We start from the raw sequence: 22,721 nt of genomic DNA on the forward strand, positions 1-22,721 counted from the left end.
GGATTTCTTAGCCCTTCTCCGGCAGTGAACTACAGGTTGATGAGGCTTCCCACTGTTGTAAGGGGTTTGCCGGTATTGGCCACTAATCTGCCACCTCTTATCAATAACTGGGCGCTGTGACCTTTACACCTTGGTACTTGGTAGTGATGTTTTGGAATTGGGTATTTAATTTATTGAGTTGTTTTGCTACGCTCGCTGAGACCACACCATCGACGCTTAAAGCTAAACTAAAAGACTCATAAGGCAAGCAGGGGCGTCAATGTGTCAAACAGCGTATGTTGCGGTTTTTTTTTTTATTAAAATCTACAAACAAACCCAGCAATATGCAACCAACCCATTAAAAATAAACGGAACCTAGGCGCACACGTTACCCTTATCCCTGCTGGGATTGTACGAAGCCACACTGCTGGTACTTGTTGATGTGATCGATCTGTGCCTCCACACACGGATACCAATCCTGGCCGTTGTACTCGATCGTAGGCAGATTACCTCCATAGTCGGCTGGCAGTCGATCGACGCTAATGTACTGGTGGAACTGCTTCAAGTCGTTGCCATGGAAGAAGATCTGTCGAAGAAAGAGCGAGATTAAAAACGTGAGATCAATCGTGAGGATCAATGAACGGGCTCTTGTTTAGATGGAGTTCATGATAGTAGCTGTGTTTGGTACGTGGTGGACACGGTGGAAGCATGCGGGAGCTAGTAGTGAATGATCATGCAGGCACAGACACGAACACGGCGAAAACGACTTGCTGACAGGCAGACACGGTACTCACCTCTTGCTGGAACTCTTAAGTATGAGAAACAAAGGTGCCTAATATAAGCTAACCCTAATATTCGATAGTTTCCTTTCTCCATTTTTTAAATCTTTCTTGGTGTAAGTAGAATGCTCTAAGTAATCCTTATTAATCCTAATAACATTCGAATGTTTTCGGAGGGTGTCGATTCTAATCAGGCTTAAGGCTCCTAGTCATTACATCTTGTCTCTCTATCTCCAAACTCTCTCCAGTGATCACTGAATGTTCGGTACAAACCCGAACGTGTTCCACTGGTTTATGTGATCGATGTAGTTGTACACACAAGGATACCATTCCTTGCCACCGTAGTTGATCGGCGGTCGATCGCCACCGTAGTTCGCCGGCAGATCGCTGGGATCGATGTGCTTGTGCAGCTTGCGCATATCCATACCGTGGAAGAAGATCTGCAGTACATGGAAACATGAAGGTTAACGATTAACTTTCCAACTGCTGGTGCGATCATGCTCTGATCGCAGCGTGATGAGGCAACTTTTTCGGGTAGAACGCAAATAAAGCAACCAGCGTTTTGTGGGAGCTTCTGTTTACAAACAGTAATTACTGATAACCGCAAGGAGCTGGTGATGGCGCAGGTACTGGGTACGCTGACTAAAGTCTCGCTAGAGTTTCGGATCATGGGAATACATTTTTCTGTTGTGCAAGGTTACAACGACGCAACCTTCGTGTAATCAAAAAACGGGAATACACTTACGCGACTCTTCAGCTTCTCGCGGATGAATGGTTTGAACAGTGCCCACACCATGTTGAAGATGTACGGCTGCTTGAGAATGTGCACCTCCTTCAGCCGTAGCGGCATCGCGTCCTGTATGAACGTAATCAGCCGCCTTGAGAACGAGGGCGAAAGCGCTTTGACCTGTTTGAGCGACAGCCCGTCAAAGTCGAGCACCACCACTATCCCATTGATTTGGGTGGCCGGCTCTAGCTGCGCAACCAGATGTATCAGGAAGAACACACGGAACAGTTGCTCCGAACTGACCGCTTTCGGGTCCCAGGCCGCACCACAGTTCACTAGCAACACACGGCGACCCTTCTGATCGCGGTTGGTCAACACATTCACCACGTTGTGATCGATAAAGGCAAGCTTTTCCTCTTCCGGTTTCAGTGCGTGCAGTAGTGGATGGTTCGTCTTCTTAAACTCCGCTATACGACGCATCTGCAATGGATGGAAGCAAAGAGCAGATGAATGAGCGGGGACACGTTGTGGCGCGAGGCAGAAGCTATGGCGTGATAGATCCGAACACCTGAGCGGAGCGATTGATTGATTGGAAAGTGTTAAACAAAGGTATCGGGTACTCTATGCCGATGTCTGACGTGACGTCACATGGTCCAAAGTTCATACGATGAGGGTGTTCCGGTGTTTGCAACGGGGGTAAAAAGCACGTACGTGCTCCGAACAGGGTTCGTTGTATTAGTTTGTTATCTTTGAAAGTGAAACTTGAGAGACTCTGATTGCACGAGTTCCAGTGCCGTTCCGATTGCCGATATAGCCCTCTCGAGCTGGATGTAGCAAAGTCCTCTACTTTGCTCGTGAGAAAAGAATACTTTTTTGTTGCATATTTTCTTCCTATGACAATCACGTTAGCGAGAGTCTTGTGGAAGGGTTGTTGCAGCATGTGCTAGAACTAATCTAATCAATTCATCTTGCTGAGCAGAGGGCTAAGATAAGAGCTACAGAAGAAGGGGATTCTTTTGCTCACCGATAATTCGCTTGATATGGAGGCAAAGTCATACTTTTTGGCAATATTGAATGCCGATCAAATTACGTCAAAAAGCGTCACGAGGTTCAACCTTAGATGGTCAACACATTATGCTGCTTTTAATTACTCCGTACTTGATGCGATTAAGCATGGAAAATCGCTTCTGACGCAAAATCGAAATAAGAATTTTTGCTCAAATTTCTTAGCTCCATCGTCTTCAAGGTAGTAAAGGAAGATCATTAGATCGAACAAGAGCTACTTGACAAGCAACTCGCCACCTAGGCGAGACAAAAAACCCATTACAAACGCCAAACAAGAAAACAATGCCACCCTGGTGACGGGCAAGTACAATGGGCCGGCTGTGTGACACTGGAGACGATCGTCGTTCTTGTCGATATCGATAACCGAGGAACCCGTTAAAGAAAGAACGCGTCCCCCAGTGTTTGACTCATCATCAGAGCGGTTGTTGTCTGTATCACTCTATCACTGACACTTTGTCTTCAGGATGGGCGCGAGCGCGCGCAATTCACCTTCTACCAAGTCACTCACCATTTTAAGTGCACTTTCTGCATAAAAGTGACACGGCCGCAGAAAGATCAGTAGAAACTCTTCCTCCTCGCTAAAGTGCATATCCTTCGCTTCCTTGAGCAGTAATCGCAACTCCTCCACAGCGGCAGCCCGAACTTCGGGTGTTTCCCTTAACTCACGACGAGCGATCTCCATCAGCTCCTCGCTGGGAGGATCCACCTCAATGTCGAACGGATTTAGAGACATTTTTGGCGCACACACACACACACTCTCACGCACTCGAACCAAGTGTCTTGCAAGGCGTTACACTTTAATCGTCGCTAATGCTCGACGCTTAACCGGTTCCGCACCGTCCAACCGCTAGAACGATCGATCCGCTACTGATGATCGGTGGACAATCGCACACCACTAGTCTTGTTACATAAAGAAGCCGCGAGGAGACTCCCTCTGACTAATCCCTCCACACTGTCTTCAAATGGTTTTGCTCAACCCCTTCCCCACTATCAGCGCTTCTGCCGTCCGGTCACCTGGTTCGTCTTGCCCGGTGGAAAACTGATCCAGTGTCGTTTATCGCACCACAATCGGGAGCCTCTTTTTATAATGGTTTGTTTACATTTTCCGTGCTGCACTTTCTGATGCCCATCACCCCTGACTGCCACCCCTCAAGATGCAAGGGAGGTGCGAATGGTAACAACAACAAAAAATGCCTCCACCCCGTTCGAATCCTTTGTTTTCGCCGGGAAGTCTACGGACTAGTCGACTTGAGCCGTTATCACTTTCATTGGGCAAATGGTTGAGCGTGTGTGTGTGTGTGTGCAGTGCGAATAGTTTTTGTTGCTTCTTTTTGCTATCAGCTGTATCGCTGAGGGAGAGAGCGTGCAGTTGCAGTTCCACTACTGTTGCTTTACCCAGAGCGGTGCCGTGACCAGGATTCAAGCCGAACGTGTGAGTACCCCCCCTGTATGTGTCGGGGCCGGTCGTGGATCAGTGATAGTTTTCTTTGCGTCGTTGAACTGGATTATCTCAACTGACGTAGAGCCGTAGAGGTGATTTGTTATGACAGTGTCGTATTGACAGTCGATGGTATTCGTATGATGAACTTGTTGCATTCATTTTCTACACCATTTAACATAATTTAACGTAATAAAAAAATATAAATTCTTTTCTTTATCATACACTATCCTTTATTATCCTTTAATATCCTGCTTCGGCTAAAGCAGCTTCGGAAACTCGTCCTATCATTCGATAACCGCACCATTCGGCACAGATCCAAACAACCTCCCCCTCCAGCCAGTGATGCGTATCGATTCATCGTGCACATGCGTCATTCCATGCTCTCCGGCCATCAGCAAGCCAGTAGAAGCTGCCCCAGAATGCGAATCCATGCAAACCCCAGTTAAGCACCCGGTTCAAAAGGTGCTTGGCTGGGGTCGTAAAATGGGTTCCGCGCTCAAGGGTGCTTGAACGAGGCGAACCAATCGAGAATAGTGGGTTGCTGCAGTCGGAAGGAACCGGATAAGGATGGTGGACGTGTTGTGCGAAGTGTTTTGAAATGAGGTGATAATAAGTGACACTTCTTCTATATGGTACGCAGTGAGGATCAGTATTATGGTCCACAATAGCAAGTGCAATAACAAGAGCGTTGAAAAAACGCTGTAAAGCTATTATTAGCTTCCGATGACCTTCTATCAAACAAGGAACACGGTTTGCCCGGGAATGTATGCAATCTGTGCAGCACACCCGTGAACAGTCGTGCCGTGGAGGATGTTTCCGTGGTCTATCGTGGCATTTCAACGTAACGCATCTGAAAGTTTTGGATGTGTTTTTCATCTGGAACATTTCCCAGTTTTGTCTTCTTTCTCCCATTCTCCTTTCTTTCTATCACTAAGCATAACCGAACAACCCGATTACGTTCCGATGCTATACATTAAAGTAGATAAACGTGACCTAATAGTCTTTAAGTGAAAATCAATAACAGTGCGCACTACACCCTATTGCGGTGAGCATGAGGGATGACTCAAAAAGGGGTGTTCTTTCTTTACCGAGTCCGGTCCAAAGTACTGTGTCTTATCGATAACAACAATACGATCAATGTCTCCAACCGCTCTACTGGCGGCTTGTGTTGACCGCGATATCGAGAAGAGAATGAAAACTTCTTTATTTTTGTCTTATATTCTCGTCGTTTTGATGAAATCGTGCATGCAAGTGTATAATTCGATTATTTGTTCTTTTGCGGTGGATGCTCTGGAAGTATTGGTTTTGTGATTTGTAAGGTTTTTTTTCACTCGTTAAACTTTCAATTTAGGTACCAAGGTACCATGTGAGGGATACTAAGAAAAATAAAAAGCAAAACTAAGTAATAATCCTGCTGTTGTGATAACCTACATCATCATCACCATCGACTAAATAGCTTCCAGTACTCTTGAATTGTATCCAGATTCTAGAGATATTTGAATTCTCAGCCGCCTCATACTCTGGATGTCTAGGGCTTAACAACCAGTCTCGATTCCTTTGGCACATTATTAGAACATTTTTGGAAGACCCTAAGCTATAAATAGGGGCGGCCCGGTGGTATAGGCGACAGCGGCGCCGGTCTTCGAACGGCAGGACCGTGGTTCAAATCCCATCCGGACTGTTCCCTTGTAGTGAGGACTGACTTACCTCACTACGTGGTATCGGCAGTCTACTAAGACATTTCGATGGCCGGCATGACCTTAGAGCTCGTTAAGCCAATAAGAAGAAGAAGAAGACTCTTCAAGTCCCGGGATATCTAAATCCGCGATATTCCTAACTGAACTAGTAATATAGTATTTTGAAAGCAAAAAGTTTTAGAAAACTGACAACGAAATCTTCAGAAAGACTTCAGAGCAGTCTTCTGCTGCAAAATGGAGCAGTAGAGACGGCCAGGTGGTTATAGGTGACAGCTATAGGTAACAGCGGCACCGGTCTTCAAGCCATTAAAGCAATAAGAAGTAGAAGAAGTAGAAGCAGTGTGCAGGGCGGCGTTCTGTCTGTAGCCAACAGAAAAAAGAGGTTTGGCGATGATTGTACATAGATACATTCAGGACTGTCCCATCGTATCAATTGACTATGAGAAAAACAGTCTTGGAGGCTTGGTATAAAACAGACTCGAGCTTGACGATCGTCAAACTTAAGCTACGTTTCCATTATATGTAAGAAAGTTACTGGCGTAAAGTTATAACCGTGCGGCTTAAGCGATGGCGGACGAACCGAGAATAGAATTACGTCCGGAGCAACTGACTATCCAGTTATAAAACGACGTTACAGAAAACCAGTAGCCATAGGTCCAAAGTTTTCGAGGATTTAAGGCCAAAGAGGTAAAAGCAACGCTTCAAAAACTGAGAAAATGGTGGAATATTTTATAACTCTGTAATTCTTAAACCACAACGTTGTTTCGTCTTAAACTCACGAAAAATAAAAAGTTAAAACTTCTCTGACGTTTTCGGAAGTAATCAGCAAAGTGTCTTAATTGAACCCTGCGCATTACCTTCCAAAATCACTAATTACAGAAGCTTTCAATCAAGCTGCTGCGACGTTTCGGAGCTCGTTTTTGCCAATCTCACCTTGCAACTGATTTCGTCCAAGAGCAACATCTCCCCACCGAGCTGTCTCACGATAGGAGACAACGCGACTAGTTCGCCTACCATCATTAAACTATTCCGTAGTGCCGTCACTAATGCGCTAATGTTCCCGCACGTCCTGCCAGAGAAACTCATCTCCAGTGTGCGAGTGTTGGTGTGATTTGCCGCGAATGTTAGACAAATTTAGCATCCAGCCAAAGCAAGTTTGGCGCGAGCGGATTTGAAGCAAGTGACCGTGCAGGTCACCGACCGGCCCATATCATAAATTGCCGTCGAGACAACGATAGACGACACGAGAGACGATTCATTGAACTGCCGAAAAAGCCACTGTGCCCGCCCGTTGCTGTCCATCGTGCGCACTAAAGGTGGGAAATAGTTCCCGCCCCGCTCCATCCCGTCCCGCCTATCCTTCCGTTTTTGTTTCACACCTCACACCCAACCCAAAACCCACACTTGCCTGTTAGGTTTGAGTGAAGTGGCGCTGCATAGAGCAGTCGAAGTTTCGCGGGATCACTCCCCTTCCCAAAAAGTCATCTTGCAAGATGATGAAGCATGTGTGACTGCACTTTTGTGACTTGCCGAACACAACCGCACACTGGCACAAATGCGCATCGACTTTTGCCGAATCCCAAAGCAGCACACAGGAAGGAAGTGGGTGAGCAGGGAAGGAGCGTAGCGTAGCGGAGGATGGCGCTTCGATTGGAAAGGCTTTGAACTGCATCAATGCCATTTTGATTGAATTCAATCAAATCTTTCGCGTTCTCCTGCCACACCAAGCACCCACAATCGTTTTTGCTGGCGTGGCGCAAAGGGTTCCTTTCTGTTTCGTGCTTGCCTCCTTTGGTCTTTGTGTCATAATTGATGCTATATGGTGCGCTTTGCCTTCTCCCGAGGGTGAGCCGATTCGTTCTTTCATTCACGCGCTCCAAAACAATGTACAAGCCATGTGCCGATGAACATGTCGCTCAGTTCTTGATCGATGTCATCTTCTTTTGTGTGTGAATTTCCAAAATGATAGAGAAAGAGATACATACGGGAAGGAGTGGTAGAGAGAGAGAGAGAGAGAGAAACAGAGATACATAATTCAAAACCACACAAACACTGATGTACACACAATTAAAAAACATTTATTTTTCTCCCTCAACAACACCCCCCTATACAAAACACGCTATAAAACAGGCAAAACAAGGCAAGTCTTGATATGTCCCTCCCAATTATTCACCCCCGAAAACAGCTCCCCCTAACCTACCCATTGCAACCCCTTTTTGCCACCACACCACCCAAGTATCACCCAAGTCAGATGGGGAAGAGTTTGACAAACGGTGTCAACGCTAGTGCCTCGTTCGCGATGTACTGTAATCGTTTCGCCAACTGCATCCGAAGGTCCTTCTCGATCAGGCGCATAAATTTGGCGGGTGCAACCGATCTGCCCCGGTCCGGTCCGAGGTGACGCACGTTGTCTAGATGTTCACTGAGCACGTAGCTGCCGATCGACATCTGGTTGATGCCGAACTGTAGCCGTAGGTGTTTGTTGCTGGACGTTCCACTACCGTCGGTCATACTGTAGAGTGTACCTTTGGCAACAAACTCTACTATTGTGTTACCTGTATGGTTGGGAGAGAAGAAATTGGATAAATGGGTCGAGTTGTCTAGATAACGTTAGATTAAGATTTGTTCAGTATACTTACGGATAGAGAAGGTAAGAATAGAGTTTTCCGTCACTTGATGAGATTGGATTGATTCTGTAGAGAAGAGGCCCAACATTTCCAGGGCCGGCATCAGAGTTGTCACGTTGAATTCTAGCTTGTCTACATCCATTCTAGAATTTGAAGTAGGGTTAAGTTTACACTTTGTGTCTTCACGATATACATTCACTCAAACACCGTACCTCACATCCTGGATGAATGCGTTCTTCAACCCGACTAGATATCGGTTCACGTACACGGCCTTAACCTGCCTTTCCTGGAAGATGGTCATGTTTGGCAGATACAACGGATCGAACGGTGTGATTGTGTGCCTGGGAGAGATCTTCCCGCTGGACATGTAGTTGACAAACTGCTGGATCGACGTGCTGACACACTCCCGCAACTCTGTCCCACTCCGTTGACACCCTTCCGAGCCTCCACCTCCATCACCAACTCCTCCTCCTAGTTGCAGCACAAACCAAACACAGAAACGTGGATAAAGATTATCTTCACCGATAAGAGCGATCTGATGATGTTTCGGAGGGGATGCTTCAACTTACTCATTGGTGCACCACCGGCGCCATCTAACCGCAGGGAAACGGTCACCACCAGCAGCAGTGTGCAGATATACTCGACCGCAGATACCATGGTGACGCAGCGCTTGGGTGGGGTTTTGGTGGGTGTCAGTTGCTGATGTGCGCGCGAGTTCTTGACTGGGAGTGATCGAGGACTGTGCAGTACCGCACGCCACGATCGATCGAGCACAAGTGTCGCGACGCATACCGTTGCGACGCTAAAATTTGTTGCGAAAAATTATCATCCACACCCCTGTTCCTGGCCAACCCTTCCCAACTGTCCACAGTCCCCTATGCTCTCGTTTCCTCTTGGGACACGCACACCAACATACCGTTAGCCAACAGTTTTCCTCCGATCATGTCATCGTGATCGTGTGACATCTCGCCGACCACACCACGACCAGCACAGTCACGGACCGTCCACTCGGGAATGGATGCTGGAAAGCCGGCAACGGCCACAACGGTGCAAAGCGCGAAACGAAAACAAACGAAACATTCGATCAATTGAAATTCGCGCTGATTTAATTAACTATGTTTGACAAATGGCGCCCGCTGTGGTAGCTATGCAGCGGCATCGGTGCTGTCACGGTCGCTAGGCTGCGAGCGAGAGAAAAGGCTAGAGATGCGTGCAAGCACTGTCAACCCATCCCAAGTGTGCCCAATTGGATCACACTGCAGCTACACTTGACACTGGCCGCTGGCTGTCAAGCTGTGAAGTTCGTGAAGTTAACAGTCGAGTTCTCGATCGATCATCGATCTTCCATTAAAACCAGCAATCGAGGCCAGGAATCTTTGAACGCTGGGAGATAGAAGCGCACCAAAAACGTTCTGCCGTCCCGAAAATAGGTACAATCAAAATTCATTGAGAGAATTTGGCTCAATGAAATGTCCCGTTTTTTTGGGTTAGGGGTGGGGGGAGGGAGGGGGGAAGCTGAGTTTTCGGTGAGGATCGATGGCTGGATGGAACGCGTTGGGAAAGAGGGAAGATGGCGCGTGCGTTTGATTCGCATTGTCGCAGGTCAGGGATCGATTGGAAACAGTGCAAGAAAGAGAAAGAGCGAATGAGCCCAGACGATCATAGATTGTGTGCAAGTGATTGTGAAAAAGTGCGTAAGGCAGCCGATTATCTGCTAGGTGGATTGTGTAAGTTCCAGTGGTTCCTTTTTTTTTTTTTGAATTTGTAGATGTCTTCTCTGAAAGTAATTGCGATTCTATCTGAAGTTCCATATAAATGCGACGCGATCTTTATTGAACTTGTTTTCCTTGACTCAATATTGAGAATTTTGCATCCAACTTAACTATCTTGCACTCAATATTGCACAATACCAGCCATACTCAACTCAAACTTGCGTGCCGCTCCGAGAGGTGAATTTCTCATCCAACGATCCCCCCAGTTAGTCGTCCAACTCGTTTTCAATCACTTCGTTTATTATAAAACAAAAAACGTTCCCGCACTGACAGCGAACAGCCCCAGCCCTTCTTCTACACCCCTAATCTCTAAGCGTATGTACAAAACAATTCGTCTAGCCTTATCACAGGTCCATCTGTACCCTCGCTAGTACACCGTAGGGAAGAACCGTTCGAACGGTGCCAACCGCAGGATCTCGTTCAACAAGCGCTGAAACCGTTCCTGCAGACTGTGCATCAGATCACGCTCCACCACCGGCAGAATTTCACGGCCACGTATCTCCTCGAACCGCTCACTAAACTGACTGTAGTTGCCACTCATCGTGAACCACCGGAAGCCGACCGTATGGTCCCCAATTTGTTGGCTCCAATCGGTCACGTTTACTTTGAGATACACTCGATCGTCACTTTCATAGTTGTAGCCTTTCAGCTGCACCTGGATTGAGGAGTTTCCTGGTAGGGGAAAGGTGAAAAATGGCTGACTGAGATGACGGTTCCGATAGTGAAAGACTTAGGCGCGTACTCACGTATGGAGTAGGTCATCTGGGACCATTCGGCAACTTTGGAGGGCGTTGGAACGCGTACCTCCGCATGGTACGAACCTCGCGTGTCGATCGCGGAGATATGAAACTTAAAGTAGAACTCTAGCCGTGTTATGTCAGATCTGCAAGAGAAAGGTGTTGGGTGAGGATGTATCGTGTGTTTTCCACTGGCGGATCGCTTACCTAACGTCAGTGATGTACATGTTCCGGAAGCCGGTCGTCTGTCGGTTGGTAAACCTAGACACCACATCTTCATTTTCGATCAGTATCGCATCGGGCAGTGTGAGTGGATCCAGCGACGGTACCGTCGTCCGATCGTTGATCGTTCCGCTGTACATGTAGCTGATGTAGTACTGGATCGCACGCTCCATGCATTTGTTCAGTGTGGGACTGTTGCGGGGACATCCGGTCGCTTCATATCCAATTCCTGACATCCGCAAAGCAAAAACGAAAACAGAAAGAGAAAATACTGTAGAGCAAAAGGTGTTCTGCTGACTTCAGCCTGAAAAAGTCAAGCCACACTACCCAAGCACTATAGTTTTGGCAACCAAGCAAACAGACAGCGTTGCTTTAGAACCCATAAATCACAACCGCCTAACGGACGCACCCTGGTCGGGTGTGGTGTTTGATTCGTAAAACTGTAATTCTTCTTGGCAAACACTTTTTCTCTATTCGTGCACTTCCATCGCGCACCAGACTTTGGGACCATTTTCTTCGTCGATGTCGGTGTGGTGTGCTAATTGAATTAGTTAAATGGGTTGGTAGCGGTGTTCTGGCAGCGCAAATAGAAGCCGATTTTAATGGCCACATTACAACGACCAGCTCAATTAATCGTACACATCAATTAACCTTGGAGTGGATGGGTCGGTGTGTGGATGTGCTGTTCTGCATTTGATTACGATATCGCACGGAGGATGGAGTTTGGAGGATGGAGGATGTTTTGGGTTGGCGTGCCTGTAGAGTAGCTCATTTAAAGCGTCATTTGGATGTGATCTCTATTACAGCTGCTTTGTGTGAATCAACGCAAAGCAGCACAACGACACCATCGTTGTTGAGGCAATGGTTCTCTCCTCAATTATTGTCCCTGTACTTCTAAACATGAAAAAAGGTGTAATTATCTAGATTACTCACTAATCTTTATGATAAATTCACGAAGTCGATAGGCTTAGTTGCTCAACTATGCAGAGTCGCATGTCTTGTGATGTTTAGGATTGTGTGGTGTATTCTTATCAAGCTTTTTATGAATTTTTATTTTTGTTTAATCCGTAGATTTTTATATTTTTTTGCTCTTTAAAAGTTTTCTACGTTCTGCTATTTTTGTTCTCTTTTTTAATCATTTTATGAGACAGTATTAGACATTAGCATTATTTTATACTTATTTGATGTGTTTGTTTTCTGTCTTTCAGCGACTTTCTTCTTTCTTTTATATTTTTGCAGACTGAATTTCACATGCTAATGTTTTCTGCAAGTATTGCAAATTACTAAACCCAGACTGTTAACTAAAAATCACTACACACACACACCACACTAATCTTAATGTGACGCGTGGCGTCTTCCATTCTGCTATCGGACGGCGCCGGAAGTCTTGCTTTGCTGTTCACCCTTCGAACGACTCGTTGAACACGATAAGGGAGCAATAAAAAAAAGTCACACTGGATATTTATATTTAACCACTGTACACAGCACCCGGGACCAATCATCACCCTTATTCTTAGTGGCGCAAATTCTTAAAAGGTCAGCCTCAGCAACGTAAGAAAGAATGTAACTTCCGCAATCATTCCGCACACGAGCAGCGAGGCCACCTTCTTAAGGTAATGTGGGATGTGCTGAACAAGTGTGTCTTTCTCATTTCTCCGACCTTTTTTGCTTTCGTTTCGCCGTCCCTAAACGAGTTGCAAATTGTTGGCCTTCACCCGTCCAGTTGACCCTCGCACATCGGATACATACACACACACACACACGCCCCGAGTGGTTTGGAGATCATCGGAAATTACTCACTTCATTCTCTCACTTTACGCTATCACTTTCGTGCGAAAAGAAAAGGTGCCTGTTGTGATCATAAATCCACGTGGATTCGCAGGTTACTTGTCGCCGACGACGATCTTAAGAGTACGCAGATGGGGACACACACACACAAACACACACACACTCAAACAATGCTCAGGGCATGAGAGATTCAGGAAGTAAGGCGAACAACGGCACCCAAGGTCAAGGTGCCAGTGCCAACGGTGCGAACTTGTTTAGCGATTAAATTAACACCGCAAAGTATGGACACACGACGCTACTTCGTCGTCAATAAACGCGCCACTTTGAATAACGTGGGGGGTCATAACCCTTTGCACACACCAGTAAGAACCATTGAGTGACACACAGTGAGCGATACGACTAGAGACCCTTTGTGTTGCCAACTCGATTTGACACTTACGCGTGAATCCTGCGACAGACACCGGAACTGCAACGGTTACAATCAGCAGCAATGTTAACGGGAAGACCCAACGATCTTCCATGATTTGTCGCGTGATCTTGCCGAACCCGATTGAGGATATCCTTTGTATAATATCGCAAGATCGCTCCGGAACACGCAACTTCGCTATCGTCTGTCGTCGTTGGAGGTTCTAGACCAGCGAGACTACTGGAGCGTCCGACTATGCCGCCAACTGCACCAGTTCACACGGGAAAGAGAACTAACGCGGCCATTTGAACGTGGCCGAGCAGTGAGTGAGTGAGAGTTTGGGTTTGTTGTTACTATTTCTTGCCTTGCCCGCATTCCCCGCGCTCCGTTCGTTTTCACATCACTATCCCACCCCAACCGAGGGCAGGGTTGTAGGAAAATTGTTTAGAGGCCTCCCTCAAAGAAGTCTGGCGAGAGAAATGGAGAAGAATGCTACAAATTCCAAACTAACGCAAAAAACATCAACCACCATGTTGAAGAGAAAGAGATATTTGTTGAGAGAGTCTTGGGAAAGAAGTGGAAAAGAGCCACTTGATCACTTGATCCTCCCACACCCTTCTCGGCTTCCTCTTCCCCTATCCAACAAAAGCAAATGGTGGGAATGTGGGTGGGTATTTGTTGTTGCTTTCTTTCATTTGCTTTCGTACTGCGTTTTTTTTTTCTTGTTGAATGTTAGCATCAACAACCAAAGATGCTGAGCTTGGCATAATCGTAAAAAAGTGCCACTTCTCTCTCTCTCTCTCACACACACACGCGCGAGCAAATTCCAACGCAACCCGACGACGCTGGGAAACGTGAGTCAGACAGACCAAAACGAAGAAAAGAAAACGAAAACTCGCTGATAAGGCGCGGAACCGGCAAATTCTTTTTGACGCCATTCCCGCATCATCCGCTTGCTTCCCCAGGCAGTCCCGCAGGATACTGTCCGGCCGTGTGCAATGGACGACGCGTGGGGCAAATTAAAATTGATGTGCAAATTGTTACGATGACACCCTGCCCCCCACCCATACGGTGGACGAAGCGTGCTGCACGAAGACTTTCATTTCCTGACCGCGTCTTGCTGATGACAATGGCAAAAGGCCAAAGGCGGGTGAAGATCTGGAGATCGCCATTATCGTTTCGGTTCCTTGGAAATGGTTTTTGACTTGCGATGTCTTGCTGGGTGAATGCAACAATATGCAATAAAGCAGTTAGGGGGTTGAGGTACAACATGCATTATCTAAGATCTAAGCAGCGAAGATCTTATCAGTCCTGATAAGGGATAAATGTAGTGGGACTGGAAGGGAAGAACGTTTTTATCAGTACGGTGAAAGTGTCAAATTCTAAGAAGGGAACGCTTGATGTATCATTCCTGTAACGATGTTGCACGTGACCCATGATTAATAAAAAATAAGGTGAATCATATTGTTTATGGCGTCTTTGCAAGTCGTGCGTGACTTATCTTACTTTTTTATCTATGTGAATCACAAATGATGTAATCCTGTATTGGGCATTATTTACATTTTAGTATGACGGCTTACCGTCGTATTGTGAAGAATTGAGCATTCATGTTGACTGATAATTTTTATGATTATTGCCTCAACTTTTCTACAGAGACGTTAAGATGCAAGCTCAGTGTTTGCTGCTTGGAAGGAAGCACAATAGCCAGGAAGATTATTGGCGAAAATAATTTTATTTTTTGTTGTTGCGCCTACAGGCGAACTATGGGTCTTTCAACAAAATTTACAGTTGTGTTCAGCAATATAAGGCCACCGCATAAATAGTCTTTTTTGTAATTTTTTTGTTGTAAATTATTAGTTATGATTTTAATTACAAGATCACCCATTTCTCCCTTTTCCTCTCCTAATTTCTTTCTTGCTTTCTCTCTCTCTCTCTCTCTCTCTCTCTCTCTCTTTCTCTCTCTCTCTCTCTCTCTTTCTCGCTTTCTCGTTTTAATTTTAATTGATATGTATTTGCGGGTTAATCAAGTTAGGAACAGTTGATGAGAATCATCATCGTTATGTTATGGTTATGGCTAATAATATTAACTTACGAATAAATGTCAAATAGCTTTATTTAAACGTCACAATTTACAAGAATTTAATTCATGAATCTTTTGCGTAGGTTTTGACAAATGGTGTTATAAATTCTGCAACGATAAAAACTAAAACACCATATTCTTTTGTAGCACCAAAACTTTAGAAAGTTTTAATATGTAATTGATGGCCCATTTCCAAATAATCAGTTCTGCATAAAGGGCCCGCTGATGGAGGCAACAGCTGCGTTTTGTTGGGACCGTAGTGAGGACTGACTACCCCACTAGGTGGTACCAGCAAGTCTAGGAAGCCAATCGATGGCCGGCATCGAACGGCAGAAGGGTGTTGAGCCACGAAAGGGCTGTTGAACTTCTTCGATCTTCTTCATATTAAGCTGGATGATGAAGAATGTCCCACCTCTTACCCCAACAAAGGTTTGAGAAGTACAAAATTATCGCGTAGAAATTTCATTTATCAAATGCTGCATAAAGCATTGCCAACGAGCAATAAAGCAGAAGGTGGTGAGATTCAAAATACGTTCAAAACAATCACTTAACAACACTAGTTTTACTGGGTCGAAATGTCAAAGACAGTGGGTCACATTTTTTTGGCATGAAGCATTATTATTTTCATTATAATGAAGAAATCATTTCTTCAATTCTTCATCTTCGAGTAGAAAAATGTTGTTTAATTATCTTTTTGAAACATAACTACTGTTTTACATTTGTATGCGTATACAGTATTAAAGCAACGAAAATACTTACCTACAAATATGACAGTATTGTATTAAGTATCAAGCATAATTTTGTAACGCATGTTAAAGATAGAAAATTAATGACAGGAGTGGATAATCAAAATTAAATTTCACGATATTTTAAATGCTTGGCTAAAAATAAACCACGAAAAAAACTGAAGTAACAGAAAAAGCAATTTTATTTTTAAATCTGAAAATGAAAAATAAGCATTCAACCTTACTAAAATGACCACCACTGTTTTTGACTTTCGATTTCAACGGACTGTATCTTGTATCTTGAGCTTGTAGGATACAAAACCTTTTTTGAATATAATGTTTTAGTTTTTTTCCAGATTCAATTCTTTAAAAAATGAAATGGAACCATAAATTTTTTTTATAGAAATCATTAGTCTGAAGGATAAAATGTCCATCTAAGAAAGGCCTGGAAGTATAGTTTGCGATAGCAATAATCGTTCTCAATGAATGTCGTACAATACTACAGGACAACCGTTTAATTGCATGCAGATATGTTAATGCAATTGCTTCTTCATGACGTACTTGTAAATGCATGATCATCAAGATCATCGAGATCGAGCTAGAGAAATGTCTAGCACACAACTGCCAAAGGCCAAAACAGTCGACAACGCTACCAATCGCGCTCACCACTCACCAATGACGCACACGGTTCGCACATGAATCATATCGTCTTTATGTTCTGCCGAGCTTCAATTGGAACTCGTCGTATCGTCGGCTAAGGGCTAGTGAGAAATTCTCATGCCTCCTCAAACAACAACTCGTACAACCCATAACGAATCGAGCGTATAATGAAAGCGGAGCCGATAACTGACCATTATTATGATGTGTGAGTGTGGGTAAATATGTTTTTTTTTTTTGCTTTTCCCTGGTAACCGTATTACCAGATCAATATAATTAATGCCGACCGAAGCCGATCGAGTGGCGCTAGAGTGCTCTCAACAACTTCCATCCGCATCCCTTTTTTAAGCCAGCCTCCGGCGCGCCGAGAATCGGTATTGCGTCGTGGAAAATGGTTTACCATCTAGAATCTTCGCACACAACATTGTAAGGCGCCAAATATAGTTGAAATTGAAATTATTGCCCCATCATCGCATCGAGAGGCAGAAGATTACTGCGGAAGAGTTCCGAGTCTTACTTTTTGTGCGTGAGATGAGGTCCGAGTGAAGATGAGAAGATTGCTTCGCTTGTCAGCTATTTTCGGACGTTAGCTTGATTGGCGACGGGCATGAACCGTTGACATGACCACAGTTCAGTTACTTCAGTTACTTCCGCTTACCCGAGCACTCGACTTGCCGGCTCGAGGTTGGAAGCGATTACCAGCGATAGTAAGTTTATTGCACAAACAAACCCTTATTATACCCCCCCGTGCCTTTACTGAACATGCTTGCTGCTGCTGCTGCTAGAGCTATAAAAGGTACATCACTAATGCTACACGAACGAATGCGCATCTCCCGAGCGTCAAGCGTGTCATCTCTTGGAGTTGACAGGCGGTGCGTACGGACAGGTGCGCAATCACTGAATCACAGATCATCACACGCTCACATCACGCTTGTCACCTTACGCCGGGAAGATCTCGTCAAAGGTAGCCTGCTGCATGATCTCGTTAGAGGTGTTCTTGAACGTTTCCGAAAGACTGCGCTCCAGTCCGGGCGTCAGCTCGTCCAGGAAGAGGCGCGAGTTTTCATTGATGAACTGGTTGCCGGCTTGGCTGAGGACGGGATCACCACGGAACAGGTCCTTCATGTCGAACCGGCCCTTCTCGATCTGGATGCGAACGAGCAGCTTCTTCACGCGCATGTACTCCTTACCGTCCTTGATATACTTCTCGCCCATGAGTTTTACGCGGGCGTGGTTGTTTTCTGCGCGAAGATAAAGAGTATTGTTTCAGAGTGGTGTACGAGGGCAAGGGAAAAGGATTGAAGAGCTTACCAATAACTCCAGTAAGATCACCAACGCCGGCAATGTTTAGCAGTAGCAGCTTGATCTTCAGATCATACTTTCCCTTGAAGGATAGCTTCGGCAGGAAGATGTTGAAGTCGAAGATCAGCTTTTCGAGGTTTACCCTATGAATTGAAGAGGGAGAGAGAGAGAGAGAGAGAGAGAGAGAGAGAGAAAGACCGAACCTGTCAGAAGAAATTCCATCTGCAACGATCACCATCCTCCACTTACTTCAAGTTGTCGATCTTGAACTTGCTCGGTCCAGACACGAGCAGTTCGCTGAAGGTGGCCTTAAACTCTGCCCCACGGTCCATGTTGACGGTGGACAGGGCGAGCGGTTCCAGCGGTGGGATTCGGAACTCATCAGAAATTTTGCCCGTCGCAAGCCGTGGCCGCAGATCGTTGACAGACTCGGTGACACAACGGCTCAGGTCGGGATCGTTTCTCGAGCATACTTTAATGGAGGACGCTGTACAGCGAGAGAGAAAGAGAGAGAGATAGAGAGAGAGAGAGAGAGTGAATAGACAGGAAGCAAATGTCTCTATTAGCTCTGATGTACTTTGAATCAACTTCAAACGATGAATCCGCCATCAATGTCAAGCATCAATGACGATCCTGCTAAGGTCTGATGTTCGACGAGGTGTCGCTGTACCTGGCGCGAATATTAAATAGTATCGCAATCGCTAGAAGGTTCTGTCACGGATTGGAGATGGCGTTTTGCTTTTTTTGAACACCCAAAGATGACATAAGGGTGCGAGTGCGTGATTCGAAAATCAACATCTTGGATTGGATTCGTGTGTGTGTGTGTCAACTCTTTTGCTTTTAGAGGAACCAGTTCATAGCTAACACGTGCCAACGCCGGCAAGGTAACGAGGATCGTTTGGAATTATTGTGTCTTGCTGGTGGGTAACCTTCAACGTACAAGTTCCCGATAAGAGCCGCTTACACACACACACCCACGAAGTTCACGTTCGGTTAATCGGTCACCAATTAGTGAGCTAGTGGTGACGCTCAATTACTCAGCTGACGTTTACCATCCCATACTATGCGTCTTAGTAAACTGGTTAGGTGACGAGAAATTCTACTACTACCTCGGGTCACATGTCCTCTATTACGATCACACATTACGCGACTTCTACCCCTAATAACGGTCTGCTCGACTCGGGTCGATCGGGACGAGGATATTGTAACAGGCCCTTACGATTCCGTTACCGTACTCCTCTAGCTATGATTATCTCGAACTAGTTTGCCTATACGTACGAACGTACAAAAATAACGACGACCTTTCAAACGGCCACATCAGGGGACAGATTACACGGTGCACCAAACGGTGCCCATTAATCCGATAAGGTTCCCGTGGGTTTCCGAGGTCAGGTGTCACGTTTTTGGGGGAAGCCTACTATTTACGCGTGCAGCTCACTTACGGTGAATTATTCCCAGCAAGTAGCGATCAAGGACATTGGAATTTCAGTTAAAGGCTGTGATTTGGAAACCACTCAATAAAAAGGGAGTCTTTTTTTCCTGGGAAGTCAGGGTTGCAATCGAACAGACGTCTATCATTGGGGAATTATTGGTTTATTTGCACATTCACGTTCACGTGACCGATAAGTAACGATGCGAGAAATGCATGTTCATTAGGTTGTTTGCAAACAATCAAAAGCAACTTTGGCAAAATTATTTCAAAGTACTATCTGGAAACAGATTTATGTGCTGGATTAAGGACTCAATCAGTCTGAAGATCGTTGAAATTGAACTAATTCATCCTTTAAAACAATTAATTATTCCTAATTCTTTGCTAATTTCAAATAGCGACAAAGAGCGGCACAGTTCTTCTTACGACTGGGCAGGGATTCAAATCCCGTCAAGACCGTTCTCCCGAAGAGTGGACTGATTATCCAACAACAGGTCTCAACAAGTGCTAGTCTAGTAAATCATTCAATGGCATGCATGACCTGCGCAGGTCGTTTAGCCAAGAGGGGAAAACATCTTGCTATTTTATCGCTAGCACGACTATTCCACTAACCTTTTCAGAAACATTTATATTTGTTTACTTTCTTCATGAGAGCTTATTTATGTTAAAAAAAAAAACAATTCGTAGACTTAAAGGTATAACGAAAGAACTACGATTCTACTGGAATTCGATTCGTATGGCTTTTGTAAACATTTTTTAATTGTTAAGTAAAAGCATAACGTCATTAGGATATTTGAAAATTATAAAAACGTAGTCTCTACTCAAAACTACGGCATGAGTGATTGATCATAGAAAAAAGTTTTAATTTCAATTATTGTGTTCTCAATCTTAAACTCAAAGTTAGTGAAATTTCGCTGCCCACGTCCACCAATGTAGAATTTAGTAAAAAACAAAAATACTGAAATTTAAGTAACTTTGTGTATTATAAAAAATTTATAATGAAAAAAAAGTACAAGGAATGAAATTATTGATATTAAAAGTTTTAGATATTCTAGACTGATAATTAAGACTCATTAAGAAATCTTTAAATTTAATTACTGTCCATACCAAAAAAATAATTAAATGATGGTAAATATTGTTTTCTACACAGTTTTTTTAAACTAGAAAAATGTGTTGATCTTTAGCACAGGATAAGTATCGTAAAACGAATTCCGTTTTAAATTTTCTTACAAGGCTTCTAAGTGCAACACAAGTTTTCTGCCTTATGCGCTCATTGAAGTCTTTCTAATGGAGCCACTTTCAATTAGGCAATTAATTTTTTCTGTACCAATTGTTAACGCATCTAATCGTCTCGCTAAAGATGATGTAAAACATCACCACAAGCACAAACACATACACACACACACATTCCTCACTAGAGAAGTCCGATATGATCGTCGTTCTAGTAAAATCTCGCTGAACACCCTCGTACGATCGTATCGTCCGCAATCACTAAATTATAATGCATTTCCCATTCCCTATCTTTCCAGTTTCCAACCAGACCAGCTAATTTCAGTATTAGTGTGTATATGTGTGTACGGGTGCATGTGTGTGGTGTTCCCTTTTTTTTTTTAGGGAAGCAATTTTCACACAAAACGCTCACACACAGCAAAGGGTAGGCAATGAGCGAGGAAATTAAAGGAGGCGAAAATATTTCCGCTCCGATTCCACAATTTTCACGGAATCGGAATCGTGGGAAGAAAAAGGAATTCAAAAGCCGTAGGCAAAGGAAAACAGCTTAATGACATTAATTATAGCTAGCGCTGGCCCCTTTCTGAATAACTGTATTACAGTTACGATTGCATAAGAATGATCTCAAACACTTACGGACGGCGGCATTACTTCCCGCGATGTGCAGCACAATCACCGTAAAGGCGATCCACACCATTTTCGTCGATTGCAGCATGATTTTTGTTGAACTTGTTTCTCGGTGACTTCACTTCACTTTCACTCACTCATTAAGCGACACGCACTTCCTGGCTGGTGTGGGACCGTGACCGTGAACTTGCTAGTAAAACGGTTCGATTTCGTTTTCGATTCCTTTTGCTTTTCGGACAACACTCTCACTTTTCTTTTCGATAGCTGATCGGCTGGAGAAAGAGCAGTAAACCACCGGACCGGACGAAGAAGAACGAGAGAGTGTGTCTGGCTAGATCTAGACCCGGACCTGGCGGAACCTGGCTGGCTGCGAAATCGAACGCACAACGATCGCTACTATTGCCGATGGTCGACTGACGGCTGCCTTTTATAGATGACGTTTTTAGCATGCATGCAATGTACGGCTCGGTCTCGGCGCGTCGTAAACGCACACACATGCGCGCGATCAGCTCGCGATCGACGCGAAGACACACGCTGGGGTGAGCCTGTTTCGTGCCTGAATTCTCTGCGCCTTCTGTCTGCCCCAGCGCGCCCCGAAAGGGTGGTAGGTCAACAAGTGGTTAAGCCTCCACTGGTTCCGGGGCGGACGCAAAACCATCCAGTGCAAACAACAATAAAAACAAAAAAAGAAAGGAAAAACCACCTCCCCCAAACCCATTCCCACCACTTGGTGATCGAAAAGGTGATCTTCAATTCGTTCTAGATGCGGATTGTATTAATATCATTTTCGGGATGTCGCTGGTAATGTGTTAGAATCTTGTCCTCGGGTTTGGGAAGTAAGAACAGAAACATTACGATACAAAAAACGTGCAGTAAGAATTAAACACGGCAGGCCAACCGTTGGTGATGATGCCATCGGCTAAATCCACCAAAACATGTTGTTTTTCGGCCGAGTCACCTCACCATACACCGGGGGCTGGTTTGGCAACTAAACAGCGATTGTTTGTTATTTTTAAATGCGGCTTCGACTTGGCGCTAGACTAAGGGTGGTGAAGGCTTGAAGAACGGAAAATTATTGGAGAGATAAATATTGTTTTTTCACCATTGGAGGATGGAGGATCGAGTATAGTGAAGGAATTTGATTACTCCCGGAATATCTTAAATTCTTTGGCACAGTTAAACGACTTTCTAAATCGTTCCTGGTTGGAAGGGATTTATCCGACAGTGAGGGGTTTTTTTTTCTTGTGTGGGACATAAAATTCCCATTAAAAAATGTTTTGCAGATTGTAGACTTTGCTACATACAAGCTGTAATGGACAACTTGCTAACGGTTTTCCCATGTTTACGCTGTAGAAGAGTGTGTGTGTGTGTGTGAGTGCGGATCGGATTTATACCAGTCACAAACAGATTTTATGATCGATGCCGCGAGTA

The 22,721-nt window shown here is 44.8% G+C and overlaps 5 protein-coding genes across 5 annotated transcripts in view; 1 reads left to right on the plus strand and 4 right to left on the minus strand.

Annotated features, from left to right (window-relative positions):
* LOC126565552 (troponin C) overlaps window positions 1-4,720 on the plus strand; it is a 400,267-nt gene extending 395,547 nt beyond the window's left edge. Inside the window, exon 5 of the mRNA XM_050222741.1 lies at window positions 4,709-4,720. The gene's annotated coding sequence lies outside the window, so the exon portion shown is untranslated. The remainder of the gene's footprint in view (window positions 1-4,708) is intronic.
* On the minus strand, window positions 1,010-3,300 carry LOC126565159 (clavesin-1-like). The gene is made up of 3 exons (XM_050222307.1): window positions 3,059-3,300; window positions 1,504-1,965; window positions 1,010-1,198 (listed from the first exon to the last, which is right to left on the minus strand). The coding sequence occupies exons 1-3, from the start codon at window positions 3,281-3,283 to the stop codon at window positions 1,010-1,012; spliced, it is 876 nt and encodes a 291-aa protein (XP_050078264.1). The 5' UTR covers window positions 3,284-3,300.
* A 3,197-nt stretch (window positions 4,721-7,917) lies between the features above and the next one.
* On the minus strand, window positions 7,918-8,972 carry LOC126565250 (uncharacterized). Its single transcript, XM_050222409.1, has 4 exons — window positions 8,885-8,972; window positions 8,528-8,786; window positions 8,328-8,458; window positions 7,918-8,243 (listed from the first exon to the last, which is right to left on the minus strand). The coding sequence occupies exons 1-4, from the start codon at window positions 8,970-8,972 to the stop codon at window positions 7,936-7,938; spliced, it is 786 nt and encodes a 261-aa protein (XP_050078366.1). The 3' UTR covers window positions 7,918-7,935.
* A 1,451-nt stretch (window positions 8,973-10,423) lies between these two features.
* LOC126565261 (uncharacterized) lies at window positions 10,424-13,365 on the minus strand. Its single transcript, XM_050222425.1, has 4 exons — window positions 13,274-13,365; window positions 11,032-11,275; window positions 10,834-10,970; window positions 10,424-10,759 (listed from the first exon to the last, which is right to left on the minus strand). The coding sequence occupies exons 1-4, from the start codon at window positions 13,353-13,355 to the stop codon at window positions 10,455-10,457; spliced, it is 768 nt and encodes a 255-aa protein (XP_050078382.1). The 5' UTR covers window positions 13,356-13,365; the 3' UTR covers window positions 10,424-10,454.
* A 4,274-nt stretch (window positions 13,366-17,639) lies between these two features.
* On the minus strand, window positions 17,640-21,381 carry LOC126565277 (protein takeout-like). The gene is made up of 4 exons (XM_050222441.1): window positions 21,300-21,381; window positions 18,254-18,491; window positions 18,014-18,147; window positions 17,640-17,943 (listed from the first exon to the last, which is right to left on the minus strand). The coding sequence occupies exons 1-4, from the start codon at window positions 21,376-21,378 to the stop codon at window positions 17,642-17,644; spliced, it is 753 nt and encodes a 250-aa protein (XP_050078398.1). The 5' UTR covers window positions 21,379-21,381; the 3' UTR covers window positions 17,640-17,641.
* Between the last annotated feature and the right edge of the window lie 1,340 nt (window positions 21,382-22,721).

The sequence above is a fragment of the Anopheles maculipalpis genome, chromosome 3RL (genome assembly GCF_943734695.1).
Source record: "Anopheles maculipalpis chromosome 3RL, idAnoMacuDA_375_x, whole genome shotgun sequence".
In the NCBI taxonomy this organism is placed as follows: domain Eukaryota; kingdom Metazoa; phylum Arthropoda; class Insecta; order Diptera; family Culicidae; genus Anopheles; species Anopheles maculipalpis.

Excerpts from the sequence above, each read along its gene's own strand:
- LOC126565277 (XM_050222441.1), bottom strand. The coding sequence starts at position 21,378 with ATGCTGCAATCGACGAAAATGGTGTGGATCGCCTTTACGGTGATTGTG. Across the intron at positions 18,492-21,299 it reads GGGAAGTAATGCCGCCGTCC|CGTCCTCCATTAAAGTATGC; the intron begins GTAAGTGTTTGA and ends CTCGCTGTACAG. Across the intron at positions 17,944-18,013 it reads TGATCTTACTGGAGTTATTG|AAAACAACCACGCCCGCGTA; the intron begins GTAAGCTCTTCA and ends ATCTTCGCGCAG.
- LOC126565159 (XM_050222307.1), bottom strand. The coding sequence starts at position 3,283 with ATGTCTCTAAATCCGTTCGACATTGAGGTGGATCCTCCCAGCGAGGAG. Across the intron at positions 1,966-3,058 it reads CAGAAAGTGCACTTAAAATG|ATGCGTCGTATAGCGGAGTT; the intron begins GTGAGTGACTTG and ends CATCCATTGCAG. Across the intron at positions 1,199-1,503 it reads GCGAGAAGCTGAAGAGTCGC|ATCTTCTTCCACGGTATGGA; the intron begins GTAAGTGTATTC and ends CATGTACTGCAG.
- LOC126565250 (XM_050222409.1), bottom strand. The coding sequence starts at position 8,972 with ATGGTATCTGCGGTCGAGTATATCTGCACACTGCTGCTGGTGGTGACC. Across the intron at positions 8,459-8,527 it reads GCATTCATCCAGGATGTGAG|AATGGATGTAGACAAGCTAG; the intron begins GTACGGTGTTTG and ends TTCAAATTCTAG. Across the intron at positions 8,244-8,327 it reads TATTCTTACCTTCTCTATCC|GTAACACAATAGTAGAGTTT; the intron begins GTAAGTATACTG and ends CCAACCATACAG.
- LOC126565261 (XM_050222425.1), bottom strand. The coding sequence starts at position 13,355 with ATGGAAGATCGTTGGGTCTTCCCGTTAACATTGCTGCTGATTGTAACC. Across the intron at positions 10,971-11,031 it reads ATGTACATCACTGACGTTAG|ATCTGACATAACACGGCTAG; the intron begins GTAAGCGATCCG and ends TTTCTCTTGCAG. Across the intron at positions 10,760-10,833 it reads CCAGATGACCTACTCCATAC|GAAACTCCTCAATCCAGGTG; the intron begins GTGAGTACGCGC and ends TTCCCCTACCAG.